Source organism: Molothrus ater, chromosome 5 (assembly GCF_012460135.2).
Source record: "Molothrus ater isolate BHLD 08-10-18 breed brown headed cowbird chromosome 5, BPBGC_Mater_1.1, whole genome shotgun sequence".
Classification (NCBI taxonomy): domain Eukaryota; kingdom Metazoa; phylum Chordata; class Aves; order Passeriformes; family Icteridae; genus Molothrus; species Molothrus ater.
In genome coordinates, this window is record NC_050482.2 from 46449937 (window position 1) to 46467022 (window position 17086).

The 17086-nt window shown below is 39.4% G+C and overlaps 2 protein-coding genes across 3 annotated transcripts in view; one reads left to right on the forward strand and one right to left on the reverse strand.

Annotated features, from left to right (window-relative positions):
- Nucleotides 1-333: 333 nt before the first annotated feature.
- DEPDC4 (DEP domain containing 4) lies at nt 334-12676 on the reverse strand. The gene is given in 10 exon segments (XM_054514976.1): nt 334-2556; nt 4893-4971; nt 6190-6315; nt 6509-6651; nt 7484-7710; nt 9260-9446; nt 9981-10132; nt 10653-10774; nt 10776-11080; nt 12591-12676. Coding segments are annotated over 10 exon segments (1644 nt in total). The 5' UTR covers nt 12676; the 3' UTR covers nt 334-2338.
- An 83-nt stretch (nt 12677-12759) lies between these two features.
- Nucleotides 12760-17086, forward strand: part of SCYL2 (SCY1 like pseudokinase 2) — a 34230-nt gene continuing 29903 nt past the window's right edge. For both annotated transcript variants that reach the window (XM_036400674.2, XM_036400675.1), the window contains exons 1-2: nt 12760-12944; nt 16737-16940. In XM_036400674.2, coding sequence (XP_036256567.1) covers nt 16764-16940 — 177 coding nt within the window. In that variant the 5' untranslated portion in view covers nt 12760-12944; nt 16737-16763. The remainder of the gene's footprint in view (nt 12945-16736; nt 16941-17086) is intronic.

The window sequence follows — 17086 nt, forward strand, 5'->3', positions numbered from 1 at the left end:
AATTTTGGAATTTAACTGAAAACCAGTAGTCTATAGTTCACCAAACCTATTCTGTGGGCCCTTAGATGTAAAATAACAAGCTTCTGTCAAGAGAAGATTAACAGGTAAGTAGATCCTCTGTTAGGGTATGTGAATAAAACATGGCTCTCAAGTGCTCTTCCTTTCCTTTTCAGAACTAGATCAATTTAGCTTCTTCTTTAGTCCCATGAACTGAAGGGAACCACAGGGCAGCTATAAACTGCTGCTCAGAACACTTCCTTACTGTTTAATACCTGGTTCTACCCCCCTTGACCTGCCTCTTCCCAATGAACACACTATGAAATGAAAGGCTCATCAGTTTTTATACAATTATTTATTACATTTAAATTACCACAAGAAAATTCTAAATCAAGTCACAAAGTGCAAGTTTGTTTTTTAACAACACAGTTTTTCCCCAAAGCAATTCCCAGCCCATCCAGCCTACAAATTACCATGTTATCACCCCTCCCTGTTACCAGGTTTAGTATTTTGAGTAAGACACAGTAAACAGACTGAAGGCACAGAGATTAGGAAAAAAAACCAACTAAAACCTCTTTCTTCTACTACACAACACCAGAAGCACTTAGTCAGGAAAAACTTTCCTGTTTACAAGTCTCAATAACCTGCTTCTGTATATTCTCCCTCTTCTGGGAGAGTGACTAAAATCCCACACAGGGCTAGAAAAAGAATACATGGCCCTGTAGCATAGGAATTAGGGCATTGAAAGGGGAAACTTGGATGTGTTTCCTCCTCTAGAAATTATTTATTTCACACTGGTGAGTCACACTTAAATAACAAGTGCATAAACATGGATTCATGGACAGAGATTTCAACTACATTCCCTGATTTCTAATAGGGCCAGGTAACTTAAATAAGGCTACTTCAAATATGCAAGTTAACTAAGTGCACAGGTAATAAGTTGTGTTGTTTATATCTTACAGTGCAACTATTTCAATTAAAAAAAAAAAACAAACAGCACTTGTTCTAAGAAAGCTTTGGTATCCTGCTCACTTGACTGTATTTGAGCCTACAGGAGGATGGAGACACCTAAAGCAGCACACTCACAACAGAAAAAAAATAAATCATTAAATCATGCTTATAGTGGAACTAGTCCAGCACTGGGGACAAGAAAATGATAAAGTAGAGGATCTGTCACACAGGGAAGAGGCTGAGAGTGCTGTGATTGTTTAGCCCTGAGAATGCTCACAGGAGGGAGTGAAGAAGACTGAGCCAGACACTTCAGCAGTGCCAGTAAAAGGACAGGAGGCAGTGCAAGAAATTCTGCCTAAGCATAAGGCAGTTTATTTTGGTTGGGTATTTTCTTTCTTTTTTGTGTGGAGGTAGGATTTGTTTGCTTGTTTTTAAATACTGTGAGACTGGTGAAAGTCTGGACCAGACTCACCCAAGAGGCTGTGGCATATCTGTTTTTGTAGATACTCTAAACTTAACTGGAAAAGTCCTTGAGCAGCCTGCACTAATCAACTCCACTTTCAATCTGGCTGGTGAGAGTAGACCAGAGGTCCCTTCCAATACCAAGTCTTTGAGCCTTTGTCCAATACATGACTAAATGTCTGTTGCAAGGATCAAAGAAGTAATGTAACCTCTCACACTATATCACATATTTATTTATTATTAAAAAAAGGCTGAGAGAGCATGAAAAAGAGAAGGCTTTGGGGTGACCTAATTGTTGCCTTCCTGTACCTTAAGGGAGCCTACAAAGAGACCTGGAGAGGATTTCTTCAAAATGTAACTTTTTCCTTGAATTAGCAGAGGCTCAGTCTGCCAGAGTGGGGAGGCAGTAACAACAGGTTGTAATTACTGACTGCAAGCACTCACAGCTCACTTGCCTAATAAATCCTTCCTGCTGCAGATTCAAAACCCACTGACCTGCTTCCAACATTTTTTACACACTTCATACACTTTTACAATACCCACAGGAGTCATAACCTATGTTTAAGATGAGATTAAGTTATTATTAATTAAAGATAGAAAAGATTAAAACCCCCTACTGATTATCAACCCAAGCATGGCTCAGAACATAGATGTGGCTCAGACAGAAAGCCATGGGGCTGTGGGACAGATTGAAAAAAGTGCCAAACCCTGAACTCAAGGCAGCCCAAGCAGTGAGCTGTTACTACTTACTTACAAATAATTAAGTATATTTTGCTTAAAAGATAAATTAGATTTAATGCTTTATAGCAGCATAGTAATTTTGATAGTTGTAGCTTCCTGAAACTGAAGATAAAAACATTTTTATGAGCAATTTTCATGTGCCTCCTTCACTCTTTTAAAAAAATATTAAAAAAGGCTGTATTGAAGTCTAACCATTTGGAGTACAAAATTCACATGTAGTTTTACAACCACTACAGTAGACAAAAGAATGGTATTTTCGAAATTCTTTGATTAACTTCTTCTTTTGCTTCAAAGGAACAGTAGGGTCATTGTCTATGTCTTGAACCAGTGCTAGAAGATACTGATTGGTTTGTTGCTTTTGATCTTCATATTCTTTAGTCGTAATGCGTTGACAGAAGGTGAAGCCTTTGTGAGAAATCAGAGGCTCAGATTAAGTTTCGTGCATCATGTAAAAGCCTTGTTACAAAATATGATAAGAAACATAGGTATATTGATATTTTAGTTCAGATGTGATTACATCTACAAGTAATGTGAAACATACAGCTCTCCACTGAGAATGGATAGAAATCTAAACATGAATTACAAAAATAAAGTTGAAAAGCAGCGTTACAAGTACAGTATCATAGAAGATTCTGTATTGCAAAACAGGCCTGCAAGAAAAAGAGCAAATACAGTTCTCACACAGAGACAAGAAGAACATTACACAGTAAGAATGGCACCTTGCATTTGTCAGGATCCAAAGGTTCTCTGTGACTAAATCAGATCTGTAAGCAAGGCTCAGTACCTAATGCAAGTGAATACATACTTTGGAGAAATAGTTGCCTCTAAACCAGACTACAAAAATCAGGAACAGAATTTAGGAGTACTCTTCTACATGAGTAGACATCTGAGCATGGTTTGGGCACCAGAAACAGAGGTGATGCAAGAGGGATACTTAACTCAGCACACCTTAGCTATTGAAAGGTTGTGAATCTGCAGTAAAGTGCTGCCCTGCAAGGACTCAAGCCCCCTCACTGGGCAGGTGAGTTCTGGCCCGAGCAAAGACAGGCATTCAGCTACTCCACAGACACTTTTTATTCCTATACATATTAGAGAGCAATTTGTTTGAACAATTGTCAGTTGCCTAAAGGGGAAAGACTTCTTATTAATCCTTTACAAACACCATCATCTTTAGGCTTCACATAGAGAGTAGTATTAACCTGACCTGTCAGAGTTTTCATGTGGACCTGTCCTTCCCTTCTTATAAAGTAAGTTTGTCAAACATCAATACTTTTATGGTTTAGTAGAATCAGATGAAGAAAAATGACAGCTCTTTTAAAAGGGAAGGCTTAACAACTGACAAAGAGATTAACTCTTAAAACTTCAGTATGGTAGTCTGTGGTTTCAAGTGTCTTACTAGATTAAAACAAATTCCAGTGTTCTCTTGCTGGTTTTAGTCTTTTTTATTTCCAGCAGACCTAAGGATTACTTTCCTGCAATTGACAGACCCCTTTTCTTGTGTGGGTCTCCCAGAGTTCCCTCCTGCTCCCACCTGGACTTAAGAAGTTCACCAGCTAAGAATGCTCAATAGCTCCTAGGAAAGATTTTCGAAAAAGGGAAAATGACACCAGCATATGAGGCACACAGGAAAACAGAAATATGCCATGCCAGAGAGCTTACAATCAGATCAAACTATTTCAACAAGTCGATGGAACCTATATGCATTTATAGACTGGAACCCCAAAACTTAGTAAGAAAAATGGAATATGGGGTTTGTGTTTCTGTTGTCTCTTCAGGGTGTCAATGGAGATCACACAGACTCTGAAAATATTACAGACAGGCAGCTCTTCCCACTGCTGCTCATTTCTGTATTCTTTGGCTTCATAATATGTGATTCTCAGAACACTGAACCAGAAGGAATTTGGCCTCATTCCAGAATCCAACACAGATGGTAAAAGATTCTGTACCAAACTACTTCTCCAGCAGCTGCTGTATTAAATGTAATATTACACAGCAAAATAACTTAGTGCAGTTTGTTTCCCAATGGTTTCTCTTCAGTGTTTAAGCACACAATGCACTGGCGATACAGGAGTCAAAGAAGATGAAGAGTCAGAGAGAAATTCAATTATTTAAGCCAACCCTATTAATCAGTATTGGCAGCAAGGCCAGACAGAATGTTAGCTCAAAAGAAATAAGCTGAAAAGCATTAACTCCACATACATAAAGGTATTGTAGCCTAAAAGGAAGGCATTTGACACCTGGTGCCTAAGATCTTAATAAACTTTAGGCTTACCCAGAAAAAGGAGAGAGTTCTAAACACTAAACAATCAAAGTCTGTACTCAAGTCATCTATAAGAACCTGGAACTACTGAGTTCTGTGACAATTTATAGGTGTCTTGTGGCAAAAATAAAAGACTACTGCTCCTAAGTACAAAGTCTCATCAAATTCCCAAACCAAATTAGAAGCAAATCACTTCAGGAAGCACATTTTGCACTACTATTTCCAGAAAGAAATTATTTGGTAAAAAAAAAAAATTAAAAAATCGTAGCATATCCATAGTAGATATTAATAGAATCCTTGCTCTCCAATATTCAGACCAGTTTTGCAGATAGCATATAATTTAATATTTAGTGCATTAGCCACTAATGCCCCTATGCTTCACTTCCAACAAAGAAAAAGAACTCTACACACATTATAGGCAACTGATGATAAATTAGTTCTTATACAATAATTTAAATAAAAAATTTATCCCATCATCTACCTGAATTGATATCTGGATCTTGCTCTTCTAGCAAACTCTGAAGTCTCCTACTCATTAGTTCCAGAAGAGTTAAAGGAGCCTGAAAATACAACCCAACAAAGAAAATATTACAAAAGCAATACTTCTATATTTTTATAATGTAAAGCTTTCAGATAACCAATTTAAAAACACATAGATAAATGCAGAAGAATTTATGCCCACATTTTTTTTGTACACATTCAAAGTCTCTCACAGAATTGCACTAAAATACATAGTTTTACTAAGATACATGTGTTTATTTCTGGTATTTCTGGCCAAAGAAATAGGAAGCAAAAATTCTAGATGCTGCTTTCCATGGCAAAAACTGCAGTTTAAAACAAGCTGATTTCAGCTTTCACACAAGGCTCTCAATTGCAGCTGTCAGAGTGAACCACCATCCTGCTGTCACTGCTGCACAGTTCTGGCCCTAACTCCAGTAGGGAATCAAAGGCCCAACCCTCATGTCAGAACCCTTAACACAAATTAAAAAAGGGGAGTTGGCTGTGTCTTAACAAATATAAAACCCTCACTAACCACTTAATGCTTTCAAAATAAAATGGAGCTAATTAAAAAAAAAAAAAGTTCTCCCATGTCTCAACCTGAAGTCAGAAGTGGAAATCAATGTGTTGTATAAAAATAAAAACCACTATTTTACTGAAACCAAATTTCTGTGAAGCTTATTTTTATAGAGTATGGTAAAGTTTCATCTTTTCAATGTGACAATATGATGAAACATAAATTAAGGAGATTATATGTGCATATTTACACAACTCATCAAATTTAATAGAAAGGCTACTAGTATTTTGTGGTTCTATTTGTTTTCTTCAATTTAGAAGTTAACATTCCAAAATGCTGAAGGATCTTTTAGATTTGTCAAAGCTATACACATACACTGGGGTACAAGAGCATGCCATTTTTCTACCACTCATAGTATGCCAGTGAACTTCTAAAGGAGAAATACATTAAGATACTTAAATATTTAGTAGGCATTCATTACCAACAAGGTGCCAAAATGACTCTATAAAAATTATTAATATTTTAAATATTTTCCTAATAGAAATCATTCAAATACAAAGAGAGGATATAATTTATAAAGGATTGAAAAGCTCTCAAAAATCTGTCCTGTATAGTCTGGAATAGCTTCTCACCCTGTTTGGCTGTACTATTAAACTGTAACAAATGGAACATTAAACACAGCTCCTCAGACTTGTCGTGCTCAAAAAAAGGCAATTCATGGCTTTTAACATGACAAAGCCAATGATGTAAAGGAGAACGATACCTTGAAGAGCTCGGAGTGATTGTCCATCAGAAACTGAGTCAGCAGTTCTGCCTGTGGCTTTGACAGTGTCCTGTTTTGTAAGATGAACTTTGTACAAGTCTTGATGATCACAAATCTGTTCTCAAACTAGAAAAATAGTACCCGGATTTGGCATTAGATCGACTTGCAGAGTGCTAGCAAAGACTAAGTGCAACGGGATGCTATCAGTGGGAAACAGATAGCATGGAAAGGCAGTAAACAGAATACTTCTAACTAGACAAAAATTTAACTTTACTATGACAAACTGCTATTTTTCACATTAAGCAGAACAGATACTTACTTGTTTTTGCAATCTGTAGCCCTCAGATTCCGATGCAATGGCTAGGAATGTAAGGAGCCTGTGAAGTTCTTCCCTGATATTTGGTGCTAATAATTTTAAATAAAGTTGTAATGCCTCTAGAGCTTGATCTGTTTTTCCTTTTTCTGTCATGGAGTAAAACAGCATATCCAATGTTACTACTCATTTTCAGAGCCATGAATACTTATTTAAATCCCAATAATAATCCCAGTTTTGGGGGTGTTTCCTTCCAGACAAAATTTCATGTTGTTCCAGTTATCAAAGGATTCGTTCCTCAATCCACAAGTTTTAATTTTTCCTCCCCCACCAGGGGCAGAGTGGCAGCAGGCAGTGAGTGAGCAGCTTTGTAGTACTTAGTTGGCAGCTGGGGTTAAGGCACAGCAACCCAACAGGACTGAAGCAGCAGCACTAAAGCCTATTTAGGTAGGATAAATCCTAAACTTGTACTTAAATGAAACCCTTCTGGTTTACTTCTGTGCATATGATGGGAGGGCTCTCAATAGTCCCTTTTATAATTTTAAATAATTTCTATTACTGAAAAGGACCCTATGTTCATAACTTTAAAAACCTTATTCTGGTTAACAGGAAAAACTGTATAGCAATGATTTTAGTTTTATGTTATTACTTAGTAGTAGCAATAAGGCAAATTCTGACCTGGGGTAAGTAACTTTCACAATGGGAGTAGTTACGTATTGAGTTACCCACAGAGGATGGTGAATCTCTATCCTTCCAGATTTTCAAAATTCAGTTGGACCAGGCCCTAAGCAAATTGATCTAACTTGAAATTTGTCCTTGTCTTGAGTAGAGGTTCATAATAGTGATCTTGAGCATTTCCTTCAAACCTAAAAAGTGCATCTGCAATGGCACTGCAAATGGTGTCATGATTCAGTCAATTGATACTTAGTGACTTCCTCTACACAGCTTCCATCTTTATTTTTTGTTCCAGGTTGCTCTTACCTATAAGTTCTATAATTCCTGAATGAATATCAAAATCCTGAGTGGCAAGAAGAGAGTCCTTCTTTTGGTTGTAATACTTCATAATAACATCAAAAAGAATCTTCTTGTATGTATTCAGACTGCTGGGGCTGTCAGTGCTTTGAGGTAACTGCTGACTAACCATCACTAGGAATTGGTCAGGAAAATACTCCAAGCATTCAATTGCAGCATAGAGCCATCTGTCAAGCCTGCAGAAGAAAAAGGTTGTTTTAGTGCTTGCTTTAAAATGCTCTACCTATTTTTATTTTCACAGATTCATAGAATATTTTGAGTCAGAAGGGACACACAAGGATCATTGCATCCAACTCTTAAGGAAATGGGAATGAATCTGTAACCTTGGTATAATTAGCACCATGCTCTAAACAACTGAGCTATCTCAGGGTCCATTTAATCATCTAAAAGAAAACTAGATAGAAATAACCATGCAGGTATAGTCACATATATGAACCACAATGCTGAACTGGTTTATTAAGCAGTTTGTGTAACTTATTTCACTACAGCAGTTCAAGAACCTGCTCAAAATGGGCAACTTCCATGTTCTTCTAATGCTAAAGGCAAACACCTGAGACAAACCCAGATCAAAACAAGCTGCAATCATGCCAGGCTGTCACTGACCCCAGGAATTCAGCAGTATTTAAAAACCATTACTCCAAGACACACATTGAAAACCCACCAGGGCTAACCAGGTGAAAAAACCTGATCTTAACAGAAGAGAAAAAGACAGTTAGTTTGAAAAAAGAGGAAAATAAAAGTTGGTTAAATCCCAGAGGGCTACAGAAGCAGTTTATTATATAACCTACTATAAAGGTATGAGTTTTCACAAGCATCTTTTGTCTGTATATCTTAACTAAGGAAAGAAAACGTAACCTAATTATGCACCTAAAATTCGGGTGCACAGTTTATTGTTGAAAGAAGCCAGAAAATCAGAGGAAAAAGTCCCAACCATTTTGTACAGAAGGAATATAAAATCATGGAAATGTGTGGGGCAGAAGAACAATAGCTTTTACCTGATTCTGGACCTAAAATAATTTGATCTGAACCAATGACAAGTTGCAAATATAATTTAAGATCCACAGAATCTTATTTTTATCATGGAGAACAGAAACAAAGATTGTTAAATTACAGATAAAAGCTGAATTAATTTGACAAAAATAGTAATTCCTAAGACATTCACATGAGCCTTGACATATTCATTAGAAGTATATGCAAGATAGAGATCAGCCTCAGTACACTAAACAGGAACACTACAAAAGTAAGAGAAGACTTAAGGAAAAGAACATTGACAACATGCAGCCACATTTATATTCTCATTATATAAGCATTCTTCAGTGCTACAGCTTAGTTTCTCCTTTTCTCTTGCTAACAATAGATGCACTATTGACTTTCTATCTTCACACCACAGCCACCAGGAACTGCTACAAAGACTCAGAATAAAGTTTTCAAGTTCTGGTATCTGTTACAGAGGCCTAAGAGTAAAGAATCTGATCTAGAAACTAGGCATGTTTACAACATTCAAGGTTAAGTTCTAATGTTTACTTAAAATGCTCAAATGTCCAACTCTAAATATATACTTTTTGTGAAATCACTTAGCACTTCTGAAGTCAATCACACTTATGTCACCTCTGTCTACAAGTACACAAACATAATGATGTCTGTTTGTTCACTTAACACAAATATTTGATCAAGAATAAAATAAAGCCTTTACTAATAAATTCATTTAACAGATATAAAACTTACTCAGGCAAGTTTAAGCTACATGCAACCTCTCTGTCCAGGAAAGTATTTGAGATAATCATGTCTTCTTCTTTGCCAAAACTCTCTGACTTTGTCTTCACTGAAGACACCAAGATATCTTCTAGAAGGGGAACATCAATTAACTGCAGCAGTCGTAGCAGAGCTTGCTGTTTCCAGACATCTTCTATTACTGATACCATAAACAAACAAAAAACCTTCAGAAACAAGATCTTACATAAAACTACCTTGTTTTACTCACCAAAGAATCTTTTAAGTGTTCAAAGAAAACTCAGTAACAGCATAATGTGAAGTTGCTGTGCTGGGTAAGAAGGGATCAAAATAGAATGCTAAAAAAAATATAAATGTCTCCCCCATCTAGGATTCAGAATAAACTAATTAGTAGAAGAAAAAAAAGACAAGTGAAAAGCAAAGGAATCACATAATAAAGATAGTCTTAATCTTAAAACCTACTGCCTTCTGAAGTAGTATTTTCATAAATAGCACATTATGCAAAAACGTAACCCTGTTGTGTTTCCTGCTGTTTACAAGCATTAACCCCTTTAAGGCTCATTTAGATATTTTGTTATTAGGTTAAATTTAGGTCTCTGTGGAGCATTGTTGTACAGAAATGGGGCACTCACTACAAGATACAGTGTTGCAGTGTGATTTCAAATAATACAGTGAAGAACAATCAAGTTTTAAAAAGAAAAAATTCAATCCTCACCTCCTTTTGAAAGCAGGCAAGTGTGTTCATTAACCATGATCTTTGGAGGTAAAGATGCATGAACATGTATTGATTGAAGAAGCTCCTCAATCCTTTTTTTATCAGCTGCTTCCAATGCTAATGGGTTTGAAAGTGTTGTGCCACACTTTCTGCTTAGGGAGGGGAAAAACAAAAGATGTATAACAAATACTATCAGAACACATTTGGCTTTCTGTTACTTACTAAATTGCTCTTAAATCAGAACTTTATGGCTTCATTATATCTGGAGTCTATCCTGCTACTAGAATTCCTACCATCCACATCTGCTTTGCAGCAAGGGCAAGGATATTGATTCCAAATACTGTTAGCTAGTTCCACTTTGTTTACTGGCTTTCAGTAACTAGCTCATTCATGCTAAGTTTCAGATTTCAGCACAATTGATAGCAAAACCAAATTATTCCAAGGCTTATGCTATTGTGCCAGACTATTCCAAATAACAAAGAGCAGATCAAAATACTTTACTCAAAAATACCTGGAAACATCTACAATTTAGACATAATGTTTCTCAAAACTGGCACATACTTTTCAGAAGTCTCCAACACCTGGTTTAGTCGGACATAACTTCATTTAAAGGTAACCCTCCTTAACTTTTTTTAAAAAAGAGAAAAATGGGAATAGTCCAGAATAACTCACTTGGAACACAGTTTTGTTTTCTGTTTGTAGACTTGCTCAGGAGATAAGCTTTCATTGTCCTTACTCTTTCCTGGAAGAAGAGGATCAAGACTGCTGTTTACGAATCTATAGAGACTAGTGTCCTGTGTCTTCAAACTCTGTTTCCTTCCCATTCTTGAATAAGTAAAGCTTGGCTCCAACTGGCTCAAACACTTTGTGATCCATCAATGCTTGGCATACACGGACCCCCTTCAGCCGAGAAATGTCGTTGCAGCTTAGGTACATGCTTTGCATAAGATGGCTCAGTACCACATCAACAGCATTGGAGCCAGTGAAGCAGTTTCTGTATGTTTTCAGGTGTTGTCTACGTCTTCTGATTTCCACTTGATTGTAAAGGGCATGTATAATACTATTCCACAGCTGAGTTGCTTGAAAAGGACCATCGCAGTCTGCAAAATGTTTATGTGAAAGTTGTACAAATTTAAAACCTTTAATACTTAAAAAAATACACTGTGATTTTAGTTTTATATATTTTTTTAAATATTCAGAAATCAGCTGAATTTTACAAACACAAAGATAATATTTCATGACTCAGTCCTTCTTGTAAGCTGACTCACACCCACTATGGTAGAGTCAAGAGAAGAGAACAAAAATCCACTAAAAACAGGGGACGAAGGGGTTTTTTTGTCATTGCTATGACCACACATATTGTATGTATGTGCTGTGTACATACACATTAAATCATTAGAGAATCACAAAACAGCCGAGGCTTGCAGGAACCTCTGGGGTCTATCTGGTTTAACCTCCTTGCTCAAGCAAGGACACCCAGAACCAAGTTTTGAATATTTCCAGAAGCCGAGATGTCCACACACGATATCACAACCTCTCTGGGTACCACTGAAGAGAGTCAGTGTAAAAAATGCTAATCACTTGTTTTTAAAATTTTAAAAGTTTAATAGTAATAAAATGGTTATAAAAATAGTAATACAATTACAGTAATAATAATTTGGACAATTTGAATTTGGACAATATGAGACAATAGAGACAAAGAGTTACGGATGTCCGGGTACCTTTTTCTGGGCAGCACGAGCCTGAAAAAGGATACCCATTAACAAAGGATTAACCCTTAAAAGCAATAGCCTGTTGCATATTCATATACTTCATACATGATGCATAAATTCCATTCAAATACAAGATTCTGTCTGGTCATCTTCAGCTTCTTCCTCTGAATCCTAACAGCGCCTTCGAGGCGGGAAGAAGTTTGTTTCTTCTGATAAGAGGGCAATAAATTCTTTTTCTCTGAAAGATTTAGGTGTCCTGTGGCTGCTATCTCGCTGCAAGTCCTTTCTTTAAAAAAAGTATCCTACATAGCATAGTTTCTACTTTAACACTTTTTATAACCTAAAACTATATTTAACACACTACTTAAAGAGAATTAATACAGCATTACTTTCTAACACAACACATATAATATTCATTTTAATATTTGCGAAAGCCAATCATAAAATACATGCATTTTTCACAGTCTGCCTCCATCCTCTTTGCACTCTTGCAAAGACACCCCCAAGCCTTCTCTCCCGGCGGAGCAGCCCCAGCTCTCTCAGCCCCTCTGGGGGAGATGCTCCGAAGCCCCCAGTTGATCCTCACACATGGCACCCAGCTCAGCAGACGACAAACAAGTGTTTGAAGAGCATTAACCGCGCCTGGCACCCAGCCCAGCTCTCCCAGCGGCGTCCCCCGTAAGCTCAGCTCCAGGGGTACGGCCGGAGGAAGCTCCTCTCCCCCCCGTCCAGCTGCCGAGCCTCGCTAGCCCCGTTCTGCCCGCCGCCCCCTCCCGCGGCACCGGCAGCCGGGGGTGCAGCACAAACAACGGGGAAACGCCGGCCCCTCGCAGCCCGCTCCGCTCCCCGGCCCCTCCGACGCTGCGGGGGAGAGACGGGGATGACGCTCGTCGCCCACCTCGGCGCCGCCCGCTCCCCCGGTGCGGCTGCAACTCGCTCTGGCTACGGATCCTCCTGAAGCGCGGAGTCAAATACCCCGCCATGGCCGCGGCCGGGCGCCTGGCGGAAGCCGGCAGAGCGCATCACTTCCCGCCCGCCGCCCCCGGCCGCGCCCAGCGCCGCCCCTGCGGGTCGGAAGTGAGCCGAGCTCCGGCCGCCCCCGCCCCGCCGCCGAGGCTGCTGCCGTCACTATGGAGTAGTCGCGGCAGGACGGGGTTCGAGCGAGAGACGGAGCCGGCGTGACAGGCGGCCCGCCGGGACCACAGGGTGACGGGCAGCCGGGCGCTGCGCCGGCAGCTTCCCGCGGGCTCAGGTGAGAGGCCGCGGCCCGGGTCGACAGCGGCTGCCCGTGGCCTGGTGGCGCTGCGCGGGGCGGGCAGGGCCGGCCGGCTCCGCGGGGCCGGTGGTCTCGGGTCCTGGGTGCCCGGCGCTGAGGGCTGGAGGGGAAGGGCCGCCCCGGAGGCTCGATCGCCGCGCGGGGAGCGCTGAGCTGCCCGAGCCGGTGGATCGCGGGTCACCTGCCGCCTGTGGCCGCGGCCGCCTGTGCTCGCCCCCGGCGCGCTGCTGCCGGCTGCCCCGCGGAGCAGGGAGCGCAGGCACCGGCCCTGCGGCGCGGAGCGGTGCGAGTCCGCTCTCGCTGGAAATAACAGTAAATACTTCATCCCGAGCACTGGCCCGCAGGAGGCTGACCGGGGTTTGTGCAGTGCACAGGCTGGGTTTCACCTGTCACCAGGCGACAGACAGAACCTTGTTCATGGATCTCGTTCCGTGAGGTTTTGGTAGGGATTCAGCTGAAGCTCAGTACCGAAATGGTACATGAAAGTTAAGAAATTGATGTGCGGCGAGGGCAGCCCTGTCCAGTGCTTCATGACATTTGATCCTCTCGATGTTTTGTAACAAATGCAAAAGCTTGGTTTTGCTTTAAAAATGCTGGGGTTTTGTCCTTTTATTTGCTGTGACTCAGTTGTTCCAGCACTTATTTCTGTGGCTTGATCCTGGCTCGGGGCAGGTGGGTAGGATGCGGTTGGGCAGCACGAAGTAGCTGTGCAGCAGCCTGCTGGTCTGGGCTCCCCAAGGGGGATCCCAGCTTGTTATAGTTCAGAGTAGTGGTAGTGTGTGTTGTACTGCTGTGCGGTGTGCACTCACAGCCATACATCAGATGAAGCTGTGAATTAGTTTGAGGTTAAGTTTGAGGTTAAACTGCTGGGTTTGCATTATGCAGGTTGTTTTTTTTTTATGTGTGAGAATTGAAAAATGGTGGGCAGTCTTTGTTTTGGATTTCAGCAGCCAGTATTTCAGCATTTTGAATGTTCTGCCTCCTTTCTGAGTGCAGTGTTGGTTGTTGCTTACTACCTTGCTAAATGATTGTTCTCATCATGCTGCCTTATGATTGCTGATGTACATCAGTATAAAAACCATTACTGATTGTGAGGGGCATTCATGAAAAAACATATTGAACATTCAGAATTTTTTAGGATTAGTTCCAGGTTTTGCAGAGTCAGAATCAGTAGCACTGATATTACTCATGAAATTCAAACAGGAAGAGTTCTTAAACATTTATTGCATGTCCTGTGTGGCTTGTACAGACACTGTTATGCTTCCGATTTTGCATTTGTCTCATTTATTACCTTTTAACTTGAAATGCAAATTTCATTGTGGGCGACTGACTTTAATGCCACTTGGTTATTATTTTTTTTTGGAAATACTAGACCAGTCTTAACTGAACAAACAAGTTTTCCTACAGCAGAAAACCAGACTTGTGTATTTCAGATGTGGTTAACTTGTCATGATTTGTGGTATTAGAGATCCTATCCAAAACAGATATTTTTGGTGGGGCATGGATTTTCTAGATACCTTGTTCCTGTTGACATATATAGATTTTTTTACTGAAGTTGGTGATAGCAATTTTTTTTATAAAGCAAAATATATTATTTTAACTTATATTCAGATGTTGATAAGAGGATTTCTACAAATTTACGGTTAGGTAGATGTAAGCTTTAAACCCCATCTGCTTATTGAGAAACAAGTTGCTTGGTACTGCTTGCTCAGAAGCTAAATTAAACAATAGTTTACCTGCTGTCAGGCTGGAGGGGAACAGGTTGGACAGGGTCTGCCAGGCTTGAATTTTAAATTCTGGCACTTCAGATACTAGAGTGCTGTTGACATTCTCACCTAGTGGCTTTTTTAGGCTACTCACTGCAGTTTGTCTGTCACCCACAGCAGAGGACACTTCTGATTTAATGAATACTACACCATTTTCCCACCATCTCTGTAGAGAAAGTTTCCTTTCAGATTTATACAAAGGAATTTGAACATGCATCCACATGTGTTTTCTTAATAATATTTCTGCAGTTAATTTTGCAAAGTGTTTGAGAGTCCTAACAAGATGGTGTTGCATTGGTACTAGAGAAGATTTGATGGCTGGGAGTGAACAAAACAATGGAAAAAGCATGAGATCTAAACCCAAGTAAATTAGATTTGGGATTATCTTAAACTCGTTAGGATTGATTTTATAGTCTTTTAGCATATAGAGTTTGCCCACAGAATAGCTGCTGAATAAAATTGCTGAGAGCTGGAAATGCCTACAGATCCTTTTTAGAATAATCCATGATCCTTGTTTGTGCCTATTTATTAGGTTAATGAAAAGTTTCTTCATACAGGGATATTAGCCAGTGTCTTACTAGAAGTTTGGTGTAGGGCTGCACAGTTAGGACTTGCATGTGTTTTTCTATATAATGAATCAGAAAGTAAAATTAATTTCTTGTGATAATGAGATTTAAAATACTGAAATAAAATTACTTAATAAAGGAATTCTGTGTTTCCATAATTTATTTCAAGGTTTGTTCTCAACAAAACACTAACTATATAGCAAACAAGTTTGTACTTATTCTTAAGATTGTCTTGTTGATTTCAGACACAGTTTCTCATATCTGAAGAGTCAAGGTAGAGCAGCACAGCTGTTCTACGTGCAGTGCTGCACTAAGATTTGCTTGGGGCTTGGCTAATACTGTTACACACAATTGCACTGGAGGGACTTGTCCCATAACACAGGGAACTTTTTAAACAGTTTTGTTTAGTATATTTATTACCTCTTTTACATTTATAGACCTCTATTACAGGTCTGTCTTTGCAATTGAAACCTAATCAGGTTATTTGTCCTGATTTGTAGTGGAATCAAATCTATAGTACCAGAGAGAGAAGGAGTGCATGACCAGGTAACCTCAGTGTGGTTGATTTTGGTTAAGTTTGACTGAAGGATACAGATGTTTTTACATCTTACTTGAAAGAGAGACTGAAGAAATATCCTCAAGTGTTGCTTTTGAATATACTGCATAATACTGATTCCAGGAAATAATTTCTTCTTGCATTCTCTTTTTCTTTGCTCACACAGATAAGGAAGCTGAATGTCTATATCTTTTTTTCTGCCGTTTGTTTGCTGCCTTCATTCTTTCTTGTGTACACATTATCAGAGAAACAATTGCATAAATGGCTTCAGAACTTGTATCTGGCAGACTAGGCAAGTCAGATTTATTGAGAAAATACAGAAAACTCTGAAAGTCTACACTACAGGGGAAGATGAAGTAAATTGGAAGCTGCTACAGTCTTATAACTCTAAAATTTGAAAGTTGATGTGAAAAAAAGTTTCCTTGCACAGTTTTGGTAAAACATAGAAGGATGGATTTCTTGTTTCCTTCCCATGCACTTGATACTTAAGTTCATTAATTGTTGGGTAATACAAATGGTAATGTCAGCAGTCTGATGGGCAAAATACTGAATTTTGAGCTTGTGTTTTGAAAAGCACTGCATAGGAAAGAATATTTCTGTTTTTTACTTGCTGTCTGTATAATACACATCCATTATTTTGCTGGCCTGGGATCTTAAGCAATCCTTCACTTCAGACAAATGAGTAATTCTGTGAGCACTGGAATTAAAGGAGTCTGTTTTCCTTCAGATTTGTTTCTCTATTTGATGGATACTAATACACAGAGTGTGAACCTTTCCTGTCGGGGGACAGTTTACAAATCCTTTGCATTATTTGATTACAGTTTCCAATAAATGGTTGAACTGAGAAGACTGTGAAACCTTTGTTTTCTTAGCTTTGTAGGATAAGCCATTGGTGCAAACTGAAACCATGGAGTCCATGCTGAACAAGCTGAAGAGCACTGTCACAAAGGTGACAGCTGATGTCACCAGTGCAGTCATGGGAAATCCTGTCACCAGGGAATTCGATGTCGGGCGACACATTGCCAGTGGAGGTAACGGGCTTGCTTGGAAGATATTCAATGGAACTAAAAAATCAACAAAGCAGGTGAGTTACCAACTAAAGCCCTGTGTTTATAAGCATTAGATGACAGATTGATAGGTAGCAGTTGGAAAGTGGCAGTTAAAGTCCAACTGGACAGACTCATGTTAAGGGTAGTGAAATGACACAAAACCTCAGCATTATTTAAGTAC